This window comes from Oculina patagonica, chromosome 8 (genome assembly GCF_052425735.1).
Source record: "Oculina patagonica isolate OP01 chromosome 8, crgOcupat, whole genome shotgun sequence".
NCBI classification, from domain to species: Eukaryota; Metazoa; Cnidaria; class Anthozoa; order Scleractinia; family Oculinidae; genus Oculina; species Oculina patagonica.
Genome location: NC_135765.1, coordinates 5,131,204 through 5,144,477, shown reverse-complemented (window position 1 = coordinate 5,144,477; position 13,274 = coordinate 5,131,204). Strand labels below are relative to the sequence as shown.

At 37.8% G+C, this 13,274-nt stretch overlaps 1 protein-coding gene across 4 annotated transcripts in view; it reads right to left on the bottom strand.

Annotated features, from left to right (window-relative positions):
* LOC144663375 (A disintegrin and metalloproteinase with thrombospondin motifs 6-like) overlaps positions 1-13,274 on the bottom strand; it is a 39,346-nt gene that overhangs the window by 21,314 nt on the left and 4,758 nt on the right. For 2 of the 4 annotated variants that reach the window (XM_078524293.1, XM_078524292.1), the window contains exons 2-11: positions 10,580-10,658; positions 6,910-6,944; positions 5,400-5,472; positions 4,551-4,870; positions 3,903-4,053; positions 3,180-3,358; positions 2,536-2,616; positions 1,420-1,544; positions 941-954; positions 427-532 (exon numbers count right to left, since the gene is read on the bottom strand). In XM_078524293.1, the coding sequence (XP_078380419.1) occupies positions 427-532; positions 941-954; positions 1,420-1,544; positions 2,536-2,616; positions 3,180-3,358; positions 3,903-4,053; positions 4,551-4,870; positions 5,400-5,472; positions 6,910-6,944; positions 10,580-10,646 (1,151 nt within the window). In that variant the 5' untranslated portion in view covers positions 10,647-10,658. Of the gene's footprint in view, positions 1-426; positions 533-940; positions 955-1,419; positions 1,545-2,535; positions 2,617-3,179; positions 3,359-3,902; positions 4,054-4,550; positions 4,871-5,399; positions 5,473-6,909; positions 6,945-7,476; positions 8,177-10,579; positions 10,659-13,274 lie in introns of those variants that run through there. The other 2 variants (XM_078524295.1, XM_078524294.1) reach the window with 2 other exon arrangements.

The following is a 13,274-nucleotide window of genomic DNA, read 5'->3' as shown; positions in this document are numbered from 1 at the left end:
CTTATAGCCGAATAAATACGGTACATACATGCTTAACTACCAGCCGAAATATTGTATTAATGTCAGTTTTCTTGAAATAGACCAAAACTTACTTTCTCTAATGATATTATTATTTTGCCTAACCTTCAAAAAACAAAAAGGAAAAATAAAAAGAAAGAAAACAATTTGCAACCGTTGGGAACTCTATCACTTGCCCTTTCGGCCTGCTCTCGATAAGCAGCTAGATGACAATGAAACTAAGTGAAGTGAACTGAATTGTGGAAAGTTTAACAGCATTTGTTTTAGCAAATCTCTATTTGTCAGTTTGTTGTTTTCGATTCTTGTTTCATAATAAATTTTCCGAGTTTAGTGGCTCATAGCCACTTTGAATAGTTATTACTACTGCGACCGCAAATTGCTTGTGTACCAACTTAATTAATAACTTACGCATGCGCACTCTCGTGAGCTATGATGTGGGCTGATCCTAGTCCCAGGTCACCATTGCTTACACTAGCACCAGTCCCAGAGCATGTTGTTCCCGCTTCGGCCAAACCTGACAAAATACAGAAACATTAAACCATGAATATTTTGCATATTTCCGGATAGGATTTTATAAGTTTTGTACAAATAAAAACTTATCTGAAGCAATTTCATCCTCGTACCCAGGGTCTTCGTAAGCCTGCGCAGAAGGGACGAAGACTCGAGGTACGAGAATAAAGCAATTTAATGTCGCCAGTGGAACAGTGTCGAGGAAAATAGGCATAATTTCTTTTTGTTAAAAAGTTCATTACTTATAAATGGTTATTATGTAGGTTAGGAAACACTTAGTAGCTCGTAATCCCCGATATACATCTTTTTTACAATTGAAATATATTCCCTACAGTCTCATTTTTCACAATAAATATTATTTTGGTCACTCTGCCTCAAAAGTGATTTTTGTAGGAGAAGAAAACAGGCTTACCTCCACTTCCACTCCTGGAAAATCAGAAAGAAAAAAAAGAGCATTATTAACAGAAACCTTTCTAACGTTGAAGACTAAAATTCTAAAAGTTTCCTTGAGAATTTATTTTTTACTCAAGAATTTCGCGAATATCCAGATGTATTCAGTGTATCTATTGGTTTAGGAACTAGCACCTGCTGAATAAGTCAAGAGAATGTTCAAGCCCAAATAGAAACACGAAAATTTAGTTGTCGTCGACCACGTTTTTCAAAATACTCAGAATTGGCCATTTCAAGTTGTTGTTTCGTATAGAGTGCCAAGAAATGTACTAAGATTGACATCGAATATACCGACATTATTCTGTTCATTGAATCTTTTGTTAAGCGCATCGCACTTCCGGTTGTCGTCCGTGATTTAATGATATGCCGTTGTAGCGTACCAAAAAAGTGCGATTAGGTATAAGAATTACATGAATCACCAATACTTAGTAAAGTACACACCCGGTAACGAGTATAACTTGGTCGGCATGCTGAGGGTCAGCGTCTGAAGCTGGCATGTTGTCACCTGCCCACGCCTTTATAGCAGCCAGCTTTGCTCCGTTGTCATCACTGCTTGTGTAGCCAAGCTATAGAAATAGGACGTGAAATACATTAAACCGACGAAAAAAAATTAAAGTTAACCATAACGGCTTTCTAATAGAGCGGTTTTGACTTGAGTGTCGAAAGTAATTCGCAACTGCTTTTGTTTTGCATTACTACGCTTAGTGATTGGTTTAAGACGCTAGCGCCACTTTCTCAAACAATCATAAAAAAACCCCAATCGTGACTCGTTCACACACGTTTTCCCGAGCTTCGTGCCTGCAATATGTATTTCCTTCGAGTTTTGGTTGGCTGATTGGATTGTCTGTGTCCTTTGTGATTGGCCAGAGTAATTACTTTGGTTTTGGTTCACGACACTAAATTGAAAGCTGTCCTACGAGAACGATGTCATATTCATGCCTCGAGAGTTGGACAAAGAAAAACAATCTAAGTCCCTGACGGGAATTAAACCCATGACCTCACAAACACCAGGCGAGCGCTCTGACCACAGAGCTACGCAGAGACTCATAGCGACTCATGCTAGTATCTTAGCTCAGTGGATAGAGCGCGGTGTTTGTGAGGCCATGGCTTCGATTCCCGTTGAATTGGAGACTCACATTTTCTCGTTGTCCCACGCTTGTGACATGATCAATATAACATCGTTCTCACTTTACTACCGAGCTTAAAATTTACCATCTTTTGCTTTTGTCACCATTCCTAATATGTTGTTAGAGCGTGGCCTTTCAGAAACAAACTCAGTAGCGGATCCATGCCTTCAGGTAAGTGGGCCCCCCGATCATTCAGACCCTAAAATAAGAGGGGGACTGCGGTCCTCGGTTTGGTTCCCCGGCCTCTCCCCTAGAACCGACACTGATTAACTAGGGAACCTCAGCTGGTCCAGTGCGGTGTACAGTCGTGTTTGTTAATATAAAATATCACATTTTGCAGATCATGAAGACAATGTAGAACAGAAATTACACCTAAATTGCTGCGGTTATCACTGGCATGGTATGGTTAAAATAGTATGTAATTACTCACGCCGCGAAGCAATGCTATCTTCACAACAGAAATGGTCAATTTAATATCTCCAACACTTTTGTCGTGGTACATTGAGTTGACCTGCAAGATTTTGAAACAACTGTTAAATTATACGTATATTTCACAATTACTCCATGAGCGCGCATTGGCTATAACTATCTCATATCCAACAAGCGCGAGTGGAATAATTGTTTTATAAAAAAAACACTCAAAGAATTGCATTTTTTTTAAGCTCCCCGGCTGTTCTCGCTGACGCGTACTCCCATATTTTTGGTCCTTGGTATACGAGCTCAAATACCATTACCTTTTAACCAATCAAAACTCAGGAATTGCAATATACCATTGGTAGTTTTTAATAATATTGTATATTAAATAATAAAAAATAACAATTGTTCATTGAGGTTTAAGCAAATAGCAGTGGTTATCTTCTCATCCTCAAAATGGTGTGGATACCAGAAAATGGCCAGGAGAAATGTCTACCGCCAAAGACAACGCATACAAGACAACCAGTTGATAAACAAAAATGAACGACCCCTGGAATTTCCGTAATCTAGAACGCTTATAAATAGCCAGTCAGAGCATTTAAAATATAATTCGCTACTTTATTATGTATCAAAAAAAGCATGTATGTTTTTTTCTCTTACCATGTGTGCCATTGTTAAGAGTACGTCAGTGGCCTCTTGGTCGCTTTGAAACTTTTGCAGATACAGGTGATCAGCTGCCAAGATAACCTCTAGGTGCTTATGAGGTACAGATCTCGCTTCACGATGGCGGCTTTTCTTTGTTTCTTTTTCCTCTGGAGAGCTCCTTTTAGATCGCTTTTCTGTGAAAATCGATACAAGAGAATAAGGTTGCAAAACATTAAATTCAAATTGGACTGCCTCGACCAGTTATCGAGTGAAAAGCGTCTTCATGAAGATAGTAAGTTACTGTCGCCTCCTCCGCAGGCAACTCCCTTTCTTACGGAACAGAGACTGGGACCGAGCAAAAGAGCAAAAAAAGGCAAGGGGGGGGGGGGGGAGAAAGGAAAAGCGCGCGGAGTTGGCCACTCCCCCGTCATATTTTCCCGGACTCCCTCATCCCCAGTCTTCCTTTCTACTAGTCCCAGTTCTCTCCCTTCCCCTATGCTACCACAGGAATCCCAATATTAAGAAAATAAAGATTAAAAGGAGTAACCTTCGGATTGGAGGAGGCTAACGCTACTGTAATCGTTTCGTGAGTGAAACGCGAGATACCTGGCGCACGAGAAGACACGAAAGAAGTGACTGACTTCGATCTAATACCTCTGTGTAAATATAGCTTGTTCATTGTTTACTTATAATTATTTGTTTGCATTACACCAAAGAAGACAACAAGTATTATCTTACCTGCGATATCGCACTTGCTTTTAATATCGTCCAAAGAGCGTCGATAAATAAGATGTGGCCGAGAACCACCAGATGATCTATGCTGCTTTGCGAGATGGGCGGGCAGCGGCTGCATGAAAAAAGAGCTTCCCAAGTAGTTGATCATTCCTTTCTGTAAATGAATGAATAGATAAATAAATAAATAGATAATAAATAAATAAATAAATAAATAACAGATAAATAGATAGATAGATAAATTAAATTAATAATAACATAGTTCAAATAATTATTATTTAAACAACGTGATGAAAACTAATCAAGCCTGAAATTGTAAGAAACCAGGTACGCAAGCAAGCAAGCAAGCAATCAATCAATTAGTCAATGTTATTTTGCAAAACATTTAATAAAAAACTTGACTTGGTGAGTCATTATTTGATCGTGATTTCGCTTATTAAATTTTAATTTATTCTTATAAAATGGATTCAACATTTTTTCGAAAGAAAATTCAAGAAATGCAGTCCGAATGCCCAATTCCCTCTACGACGCGCGCTTGCAGGGAATCATGGTAGTTGTATTCACCAACCACGCGCGAGACGTAGCAACGATGAATACAACTACTATGATTCCCTGCAGGTGCGCGCCATAGAGGGAATTGGGCATTGCACTCACCAATCCATCGTGGTTACCAATAGCAACAACAGAACTTGGATCTGAGCTCACGTGTCCATCGTAGAAGGCGGTGTGCAGTGGATCGCTATATTCTGTGCTGCCATTCTTGTTTACCTTCTCTACCACCAAACCAGGTGCTAACAGGTTGGTGTTTTTGGTGAGGTTTAAATGAAGTGACATTCCAAATGCCTTCACTTGGTAGTACCACACATTAGATTCGTCAGCGTCTCTCTTTCGTCGCGCATGCTCATGTAGCTTGTTGCTGAGAAAGTTTCCAGATTCATCTGCTTGGAATGGGCTTGTGACGTCATATTCTGGCACTAAGTCACATGGAAAGTACATTTAGCAGCTAAAGAGGCCAAAGTCATGCTTTATACTGTCAAAACAGGGGTGTACAAGGAGACACGAAAACACGAAAAATTCTGAACAAAGTACACGCCCTATGAAGCAAAGACGTCCGACTAACGTCGAACAAGTCCCAAAGCTAATAACTGATTAATCAAAATCCTTCAGCGCTCTTCTGCGTTACTTTTATACTTAATCGTCAGAAAGGTTCGCACGTGAGCGGAACAGTGAGTGAACCAGAAAAAACTTAGCCGGGAACCACATTGATTAACCTTGATCCTTACAATACAGTCAGTTTGTTCAGAAACTGGATGCTGTAATCAGATATTTTATTCTATTCATGTATTTCTGAAATGAAAACCCATTGAAAACATTAACACCCTAATTTGATAAACGTAGACTTATCCCCCCTTTTTGGGTCAAGAAGACCAAAAAAAAAAAACATAAAAACCTCTCCGGGCAGCAGTAACACGAGTTTTACTTAAAAAGAACTGTTTAAATTACCTTCTTCGTGTGTGTCTACGCCAAAGTACTTTTGTATTTCCCTCTTTGTCATCTGATGATGTATTTTCAAGTTCTGAAATTACAAAAATATTCTTGATCTGAGAAATTAACGGTTACCATTTTATTTGCAGCTTTGAAGTCATCTGCTGTAAAAGACCTCGAAGTACTAGCTTTAATACATGCAGCCTTAAAAAATGTGAAATATAGTATGTCACCGTGCATCTTATGAACGTTTCAAAGTACCTTTGTCCCAGTTACGGATTTTACTTACTGAAAATAACGATCTAACGAGCATTACATTATAACATGCCATTCTCAGACTTGCGTGCGTTTTATTTGAAAAGAATGACATTTTCCGTACAACCTTACGAACTTTTTCAACATTTTTTATGGTTTTAAAATTTTTGATTGTATTAGTTGGCAAAGAAGAGGCTGAAAACCTAATCGGATGGCCTTAAATCGAGGAAGGGGGGGGGGAGGGTGGGGAGGGGGGTGGAAGGTGAGGGATATTTTTATAAAACCTACATAAGCATTTGAAAAATATGATTCTTGGTACAAATCGCCTGGACTGAACTAGGATTGTAGATTATGCTGTTCTTCTTGTCCAGTGGGAATTGTTCGTTATGTGTCTTGATGACAAGCAGAGCAAACTGGTGGCTGCCATATATTTATATTTTGTTATGTTTGGTATGATCTGGTAGACTGATAATATTGTTCATTAAATGAGAACGAAAATAACGCGGTTAAATATTGAATTCGAGTGAGCTTAAAATCATTGGGTTACGAACATTCTGAATATTCTAAAATCTTATATTCTATTCCGACAGGGTCAGGAGATTTAACCCTTATTCCAGAGGTTTATTTCTTCTTTCTTGCCCAATTTACAGATGAAATCGAAGGGAGAGAACCTCTGGAACCCGGGAAAGAGACTTGGATGCCACACCCAACATTTCAGGGAGCCCTACTCGTCCCCCAGGAATTAATTCAATTTTATAGCACACCGCGTCAAATGGAATAAAGTTGGCGTCAACACTACTGGACCGCCTTTGAAGAATAGACAGGATCACACAGGTCTTATGTTTAATAAATCCCACTTAACGCTCAACTTAACCGCAAGATAAGCAGTGCGACACAGTTTACTTAGTGTTTATCTTTGTTGTCCTGGATACAGTTTCAAATTCCGCACGTGCTGAATTTGACATTAAACTCAATAAAATTCCAAAGATATAAAAAGGTTAACTTTTACTAGTAACGCTACTAAAGTCAAAATTGAATCATAAAATGATCTTTGGTAGATTCAGAGCCGAAAATGCAGCGCATTGGAGTGAATGAAACGAATAAATAGATTTTTATCTCAATTTTGTTTATGCAAAAATAAGAATAATAATAAGAAACTTGTGGCGTTAATTGACCCCTTAATTGGACCAATGTTTATACTGAAAGTGAATCTCGACACTTTTTTTTTTATCTCATCAGGAAAAACAAATTTACTTGCGTCTACAATACATACCTCATTTTTTCCCGGTTGCACTAACTTGAATCCTTCTGAAAAGAAAGGTTTTCAGAGCTAGTTATAGCACATTCCAGCATTGAAAATTCCTTTATTTTCAGCGCCTGCCTACCTCACTAGTGTATTGATAACAGAAGTTATTGTTAGGAGAAATCGATGTTAATGGCTCTTGGTTCATCGCCGTATCGCGTACTATGAATCGAAGGTTCTTTGTTTAATTCATTAAAGGACAATTCATGATCAAAGTTGGCAAGAAGGAAGGAAAGACTCTCTCCACGATTCCTGTTGTTACATTATTACAATTTGACGCGTAATTCTCAGCCTTTAAAACTTAACAACTAATTTTTAATTTTTTTTAGTTGTTATCTTAGTAGCAAGGATCTTTGAATAAGATCTAAAACAGTTGACCCACTAAATCGGCAACTATTAGACACAGACACAAGTAATTCTAACAGTGTCGTATATGCTTACCGCCGAAAATAAAAATAAGTTGACCCACTAAATAATTGTATACCTACGAGACTCTAAACAGACACAAGTAATTTTAACAGTGTCTTATTTGCTCACCACCAAAAATGCTCCATGCAATCAAGGCACCAAGCAAAGTGTACAGAGAACGAGTTGCAGCCATCATAACGATTAATGTTATAAGCTTTACACGTACAGAACGTTTCTCACTGAAAACTGCAGTTTCGCGCCTTTTATGCTGTGCTATAAGCGTGGGTAACAATTAACGGAGTTAGGTTGACATCGTGACATCAATCCGGTGAAGGATTTGGCGGAAAATGATATCGTAGCTCGGGTCGAGTTGAGTCAGTTTTCAAAGTAACACAAATAAACTACCCTCTTTGACACGTTGTCAGCCTTTGAATATTCAACTAGACGATTAGTCCTTTCATAAGCAAGGTTAAGTTTTGTTTCATAACAACGAAAAAGAAACAAACATTAGAGGAGTGCATTGACGACAAAGTAGAACGGAAGTTTGACCCTGCAGTGACGCATCAGCACAGCTGGCTCAGTCATTCTGCTCTCAGATCAGAGGCGCTTCCACGTTTAAACAATTTCCTTTTCGTAGTAAGACATGTTCCGTACATCAGTGATCACTGAGACGAGGTTTTTACCTTCGTATTTCCTTTATTTCCCACTCGCGTGTTTCCTCCAGTTTTGTTATGAGGCCTTTTTAGGGTTTAAATCTGATTATTGACAGCTATACAGCAGAAAGAAATTTACTGCCCTTATCCCAAGGTGATAAAAGGTAAACAAAGAAAATACGAGGAGTGTTATGATTTAATGATATCATTACATAAGGGCTTTAAGCTTTGGGAAGGTGTGTGAGAGCATTAATAATGTCAACGTAAAAGGTCAGCAGACTATAGAAGTATTACATTTAATGACACAATCCGACACATTGTTGCAATCAATTTATATTAACTCGGTATAAGTGCATTCTGGAGTTATTTCAGGTGCTTTGTATCGTTCTAACAGTGGAACCTCGATATATCGAATGGTCTTGGACTGTCAAATACGTTCGCTATATTGAGGTTCTTTTAATGGGAAATAATAATAATAATGGGAATTTACAGTGGGATCTTCCACTAAGTGGCTCTTCTTGATCCCACTGATTCCAGATCGAACTGGAATTTTGAAGTGTTGGTTTTTATGGAGGGAGGAAAAAAATCCGGAGAAAAACCCTCGGAGCAAGGACGAGAACCAACAACAAACTCAATCCACATATGGTACCGGGCCGGAATCGAACCCGGGCCACATTGGTGGGAGGCGAGCGCTCTCACCACTGCGCCACCCTTGCTCTTTCCATCTGGGGCAAAGAATATCGTTCGTTATACCAAGGACTTCGTTATATAGAGGTTCGTTAAATCGAAGTTTCACTGTATCATTAATTTTCATTAAATAAAAATAATGTAATATTTTTTGAAAATAATTTTCATTCTGAGTATCCTTACACCGTCTATTGGTCCTAGCCAAACATAACTTGCCCTTTGCCATAACAATCCTCCCTGACTTTCGCCCATGCAAAACTCATGCACGCAAACAACAATGTGATATCAGTAATAAATGAAACATTCTTATTTTGAAGAGTTTTAATAAAATGTATTTCCTTTTCCTTAATTTTTGGTTTATCCGATACTAATCCTCGAAGTAACGTACAGTTATTTTCGCATTTCCGTTTTGTAATGTATACGGAAAGAGCGCACTTCGTAAAAAGTGGAAAAACGTGTTTACTAGTTTTATAATGAAATTTCTGTTCGCCTTTTTCGCCTTTGTCTGCTATCGAAGACCATGAGATTGTCAGTCTTGTAAATGGAATATAACAAGTTTTGTTGATTGAAGAGGAAAATGTATCATTAAAATTTCTGCATACTCATAAACTAAGGTAATTGCTTTGACGTCTGGGAAGTGACCTAAAGGTTACGGCACGCGTCATTCCTCATTGAAAAATTATCATGTCAGAGATATGTATGTGACTTTTTTTTCCTTTTTGCATTTTTTTTTTCAATTTCAGATTTTAATTTATTTAATAATTTGATCCTTGTTAAGATCAAACTCGACATACACGTTGTAAATTACCACAGATAAGCCCTGAAACACTAACTCTCCTGGCCATACATAAAGGGTCTAATACTACTCTGTTTGCGGGTACATTCGTATTTATCTGGCGGTTTACGATCTAGAAATAATAGCAATTTGCAGTCTAAGAAGATCAAAATATGGCGGTTTACGGACCGTACGACGCCCAATAATAGACCCTCTACATACATTGTACTTGGAAGCGGGAAGTAATGTTCTTATGTTTGTTTTTCAACACAACTACATCAGGTTTTCTACCAGGGATCTTTTTGTTCATTTTAAAGGGAATAAGCCTTTTGCCTTATTTGGCAGTCATTTACGAGAAGTGTTTGTATGCAAAAAAGCCTGAATCCAACGTCGAATAGTTTCACGTATAAATTTATCTATAAAATATTTTAACACCGTTAGCAAAAACATCACAGCAAATGATTTTGCTGATCAAATTTGAGAATGGTAGGTTCGCTGGAAAGCGAGCAGTCGCTTTTATTATAGTTCTATGCATCTTTATGTGAATTTTTCCTCGCCGATTTTACTAACAAATATACGGAAATTTTTTTTTTTAAAGGTAAAATTAAAACAGAGAAGACGCAAGAACGGTTGAAAATATCGTCTTAGTCCGCCTATACCGTGACGAGTAAAGTAGATCGGCCGGCCGCCGGTAAAAAGCTAGATTTCGGGTTGAAAACAGCTAGGCTGAAAAATGTTATTTTGTCGCAATTTTGCGATATAGTTTTGTTCTTTGTCACCTAGCTATAGCCTACAGGGTTGCCAAAACTCAGCACTGCTCAACGATTCAGTCGGAAAAAATATCTCGCTATACCAGCGGCGGATCCAGACCGGGAGGGAGGGGGAGGGGGCTTTTTTTGTGAGTAGTGACCCGAATGTATTTTCTTATCGGGGGGAGCAATTAAAAAAAAAGGTTTTTTACGGCCTTTTACCTAAGTAAGACATGTCTTCGAGTTTACCGATGTTTATCACTATAGCAAAATTGAACTTCGTTTAAAAACACGTTTTTACGTGTCAACCCCCTGTTAAAGAATACTGAAAAACTACTTGCTATTACAAATCAACCTGTCGAACTCACCCGTAACATAAGCACATAATAGAAAACACCAAATCACTTGCTTCGTAAAATACCAAGTCATGAACATCTCAAATAAAACCTGTAGGAAATAAAAAAAAGATTAAAATGAAAAATACCCCGACTTAGATCGAAATTAAAGTATCGTAAGCTGAAAATAATAATCAAAACAAGACCATTGTTAGTCAACTGAAAAAAAATACATGTCAGAAACAAATTTACGCTTACTTATCGTTAAGGCAACTTCACAAAGATCCTATATTAGTTGTAAGTTTTCTCGTTGAGTCAGAAATGCTCTACAAATGTTAAAATCAACAAACCACATCTTATCCATAGATGATTGTTACTTAACTTGACAATAGGGGAAGAGAAAACAAAAGAGATCTCACCAATAATTAGTTTTTAATCTTAAAGTAAGGACAGTTAAAAATGGGCGGACAAAGGAAGGGTGAGAATTGAAAACAACATTTGTATTTAAATATTGTTAAGTTAAGGGCCTGTTTACATGATTCCGGAGACTTTCTCCGGAGAAACTCGTTCCGGAATGAAGTTCGTTCTGCATTTACATGACAGGTCGCCGGTCAACCAAGGCACCGGTTTTCCGCGGATCACAGGTGGCGCATGTTTCGCGCAAACATTTTTTGTGCCCATTATGGCCGTATCTGCATTCGGTATTTGACCTGGCTGCTTCTTTGGGCTAACAGTATGCTTTTACGTTTTTCGCTCTGAATTCAAACTGTGGGTCCGTTGCGGTTTCGCGGTTGCGGTTTCCTCGGCGAAATGGTCGTGTTTCTTGTCAGATGAAATGGGACTCCGCGGAGAACTCTCGAATGACTTACTCGTCTCGGTATCATGTAAACAGATACAGAATGTATGGGGATGGAATGAACTCGTTCCGGAATGAAAGTCATCGGAATCATGAAACAGGCCCTAAGAGTGCAAAAAGAAAAAGACTAATTAAAAGAAGATATCTTCTAGCTTTATTTAAAATGCCGACTGCGCAAAATTTAAAACTTCTGTGAGCAGTTTTCCTTTTCTGATCTGAAAAAATTTCATCAGTTGTGCATGCCTGATTGTAGAAACAATTTAAAATGATATCATTTCAAGGCTTCGCTGGCATTTATTTACTTTTATGGAGTGTCTACAAAACAAAGTAGGGTACATTCGTTGATTTGGGTATCGGGTGAATTTTAACTCCCTCTAATTGACGCTATCTTTTATAATAGCAATAAAATTTTGAATCCAGATGTTATTTTGCTTTACATATTATGATTCTATTAAAAAAAATATTGCTCTTAAAAGGCATTATAAGTTAACAAAGCTTCTTATTAAAGAGCCTTGTATTAGAAAAGTTAATGAACGTACCACTTTATTAATTACAACTAAGGACCATATTGCATTCAAAACGGTAATAAGATAAGACAAATTTCATCCAAGAAGACCACTTAATGGAAACTGCAAATATAAAAAAAGTTACGCGCAATACGAACTTCAAAAATTTTTTTTTGATTGTGTTTCCCGGGGGCCCTTTATTGGAGGGAAATTTTTTTTAAAGAAACGAAGTAAAATACGAAAAAAAAATTATTTTAAGAGAAGCTAAAGAAAAGTTAGACTACTCCAAGTTGCGTTGCAGATATTTGACCGAAGCTGGTTCACGGTGAAAGGTTTGACATTTGCTTTTAGCTGTAAAAGTAAATACTTTTCTTACATTTCTTACATGCACATAGATTATTGTAGTTTCGTTTGCGTAAATACATGCGATGACCAAACTTTCAAATCACTTCTTCTTGTGATATGAAAATTCATAACTCTAGACATCACCGTTGTCATATACTGTCAATTACTGCTCAATTAAAGATCAGCTGTAATATCCCTTTTGTTATACACGAGGGTCAGTGTTGATGTACTGCTCTTAGATTCTTGTTCTGTCCTAGCCTGTTCCAGGCTCTCGGTAGTTGAAGGAGAAAACGAAAAACGCGTGCGAGCGAGAACAAAATACGAGCAGGACGAAGGGTGTCCCCCCTCGTTTTTTCTTCGCTCGCCCGCGTTTCTCGCTTTCTCCTTCAACTACCGAGAGCCTGCATGGAACAGGCCTAGTTTTGTCCATAACACAAGTCAAAAATGTACTTATGCCTTGCCTCGTGCCTTAAACTCCAATAATCAGTTTTATATCTGAATTCATTCCAAGCAAACTTCTTCTGCTAAATTTTACTAAACTTTTTTTAGTAAAATAGTTTTTGTTATTTTGTTGATTGAAAAGTACGTAAAATAAGTGGATAAAAACGGTAACATATTACCGTTAACACATCTCACAGCCTCTATTGTTGCTTTATTAACAATGAAAAAGCAAAGTGTTTAAAAACAACACAAAATGTACTTTCCAAGTAGATTCACCCTAAGCGTTCAGCATAGTGTTGATAGAGAAATATACGTTTGCTTCAACGAAAAAAAAAAGAGAAAGAAACGTGCTCCCTAAAAAAAGAGAAAAATCATAGCATTTCTTCTGGCGGAGGATAAATCATCCTAAAGCCTGTATAATTATTGTAATTCGTTCTACTCACGTATGTTCAAGAGTTGTAATCCTCTCTTCCGAGGGAAAATTCTCAAGTGCTTCTTATATTAAAACATCTGTTGTTTATTTTATTTGTCTGACGAAGCCTTAAGAACACGTACGAGACTTAGGCCTTAAGAGCATACA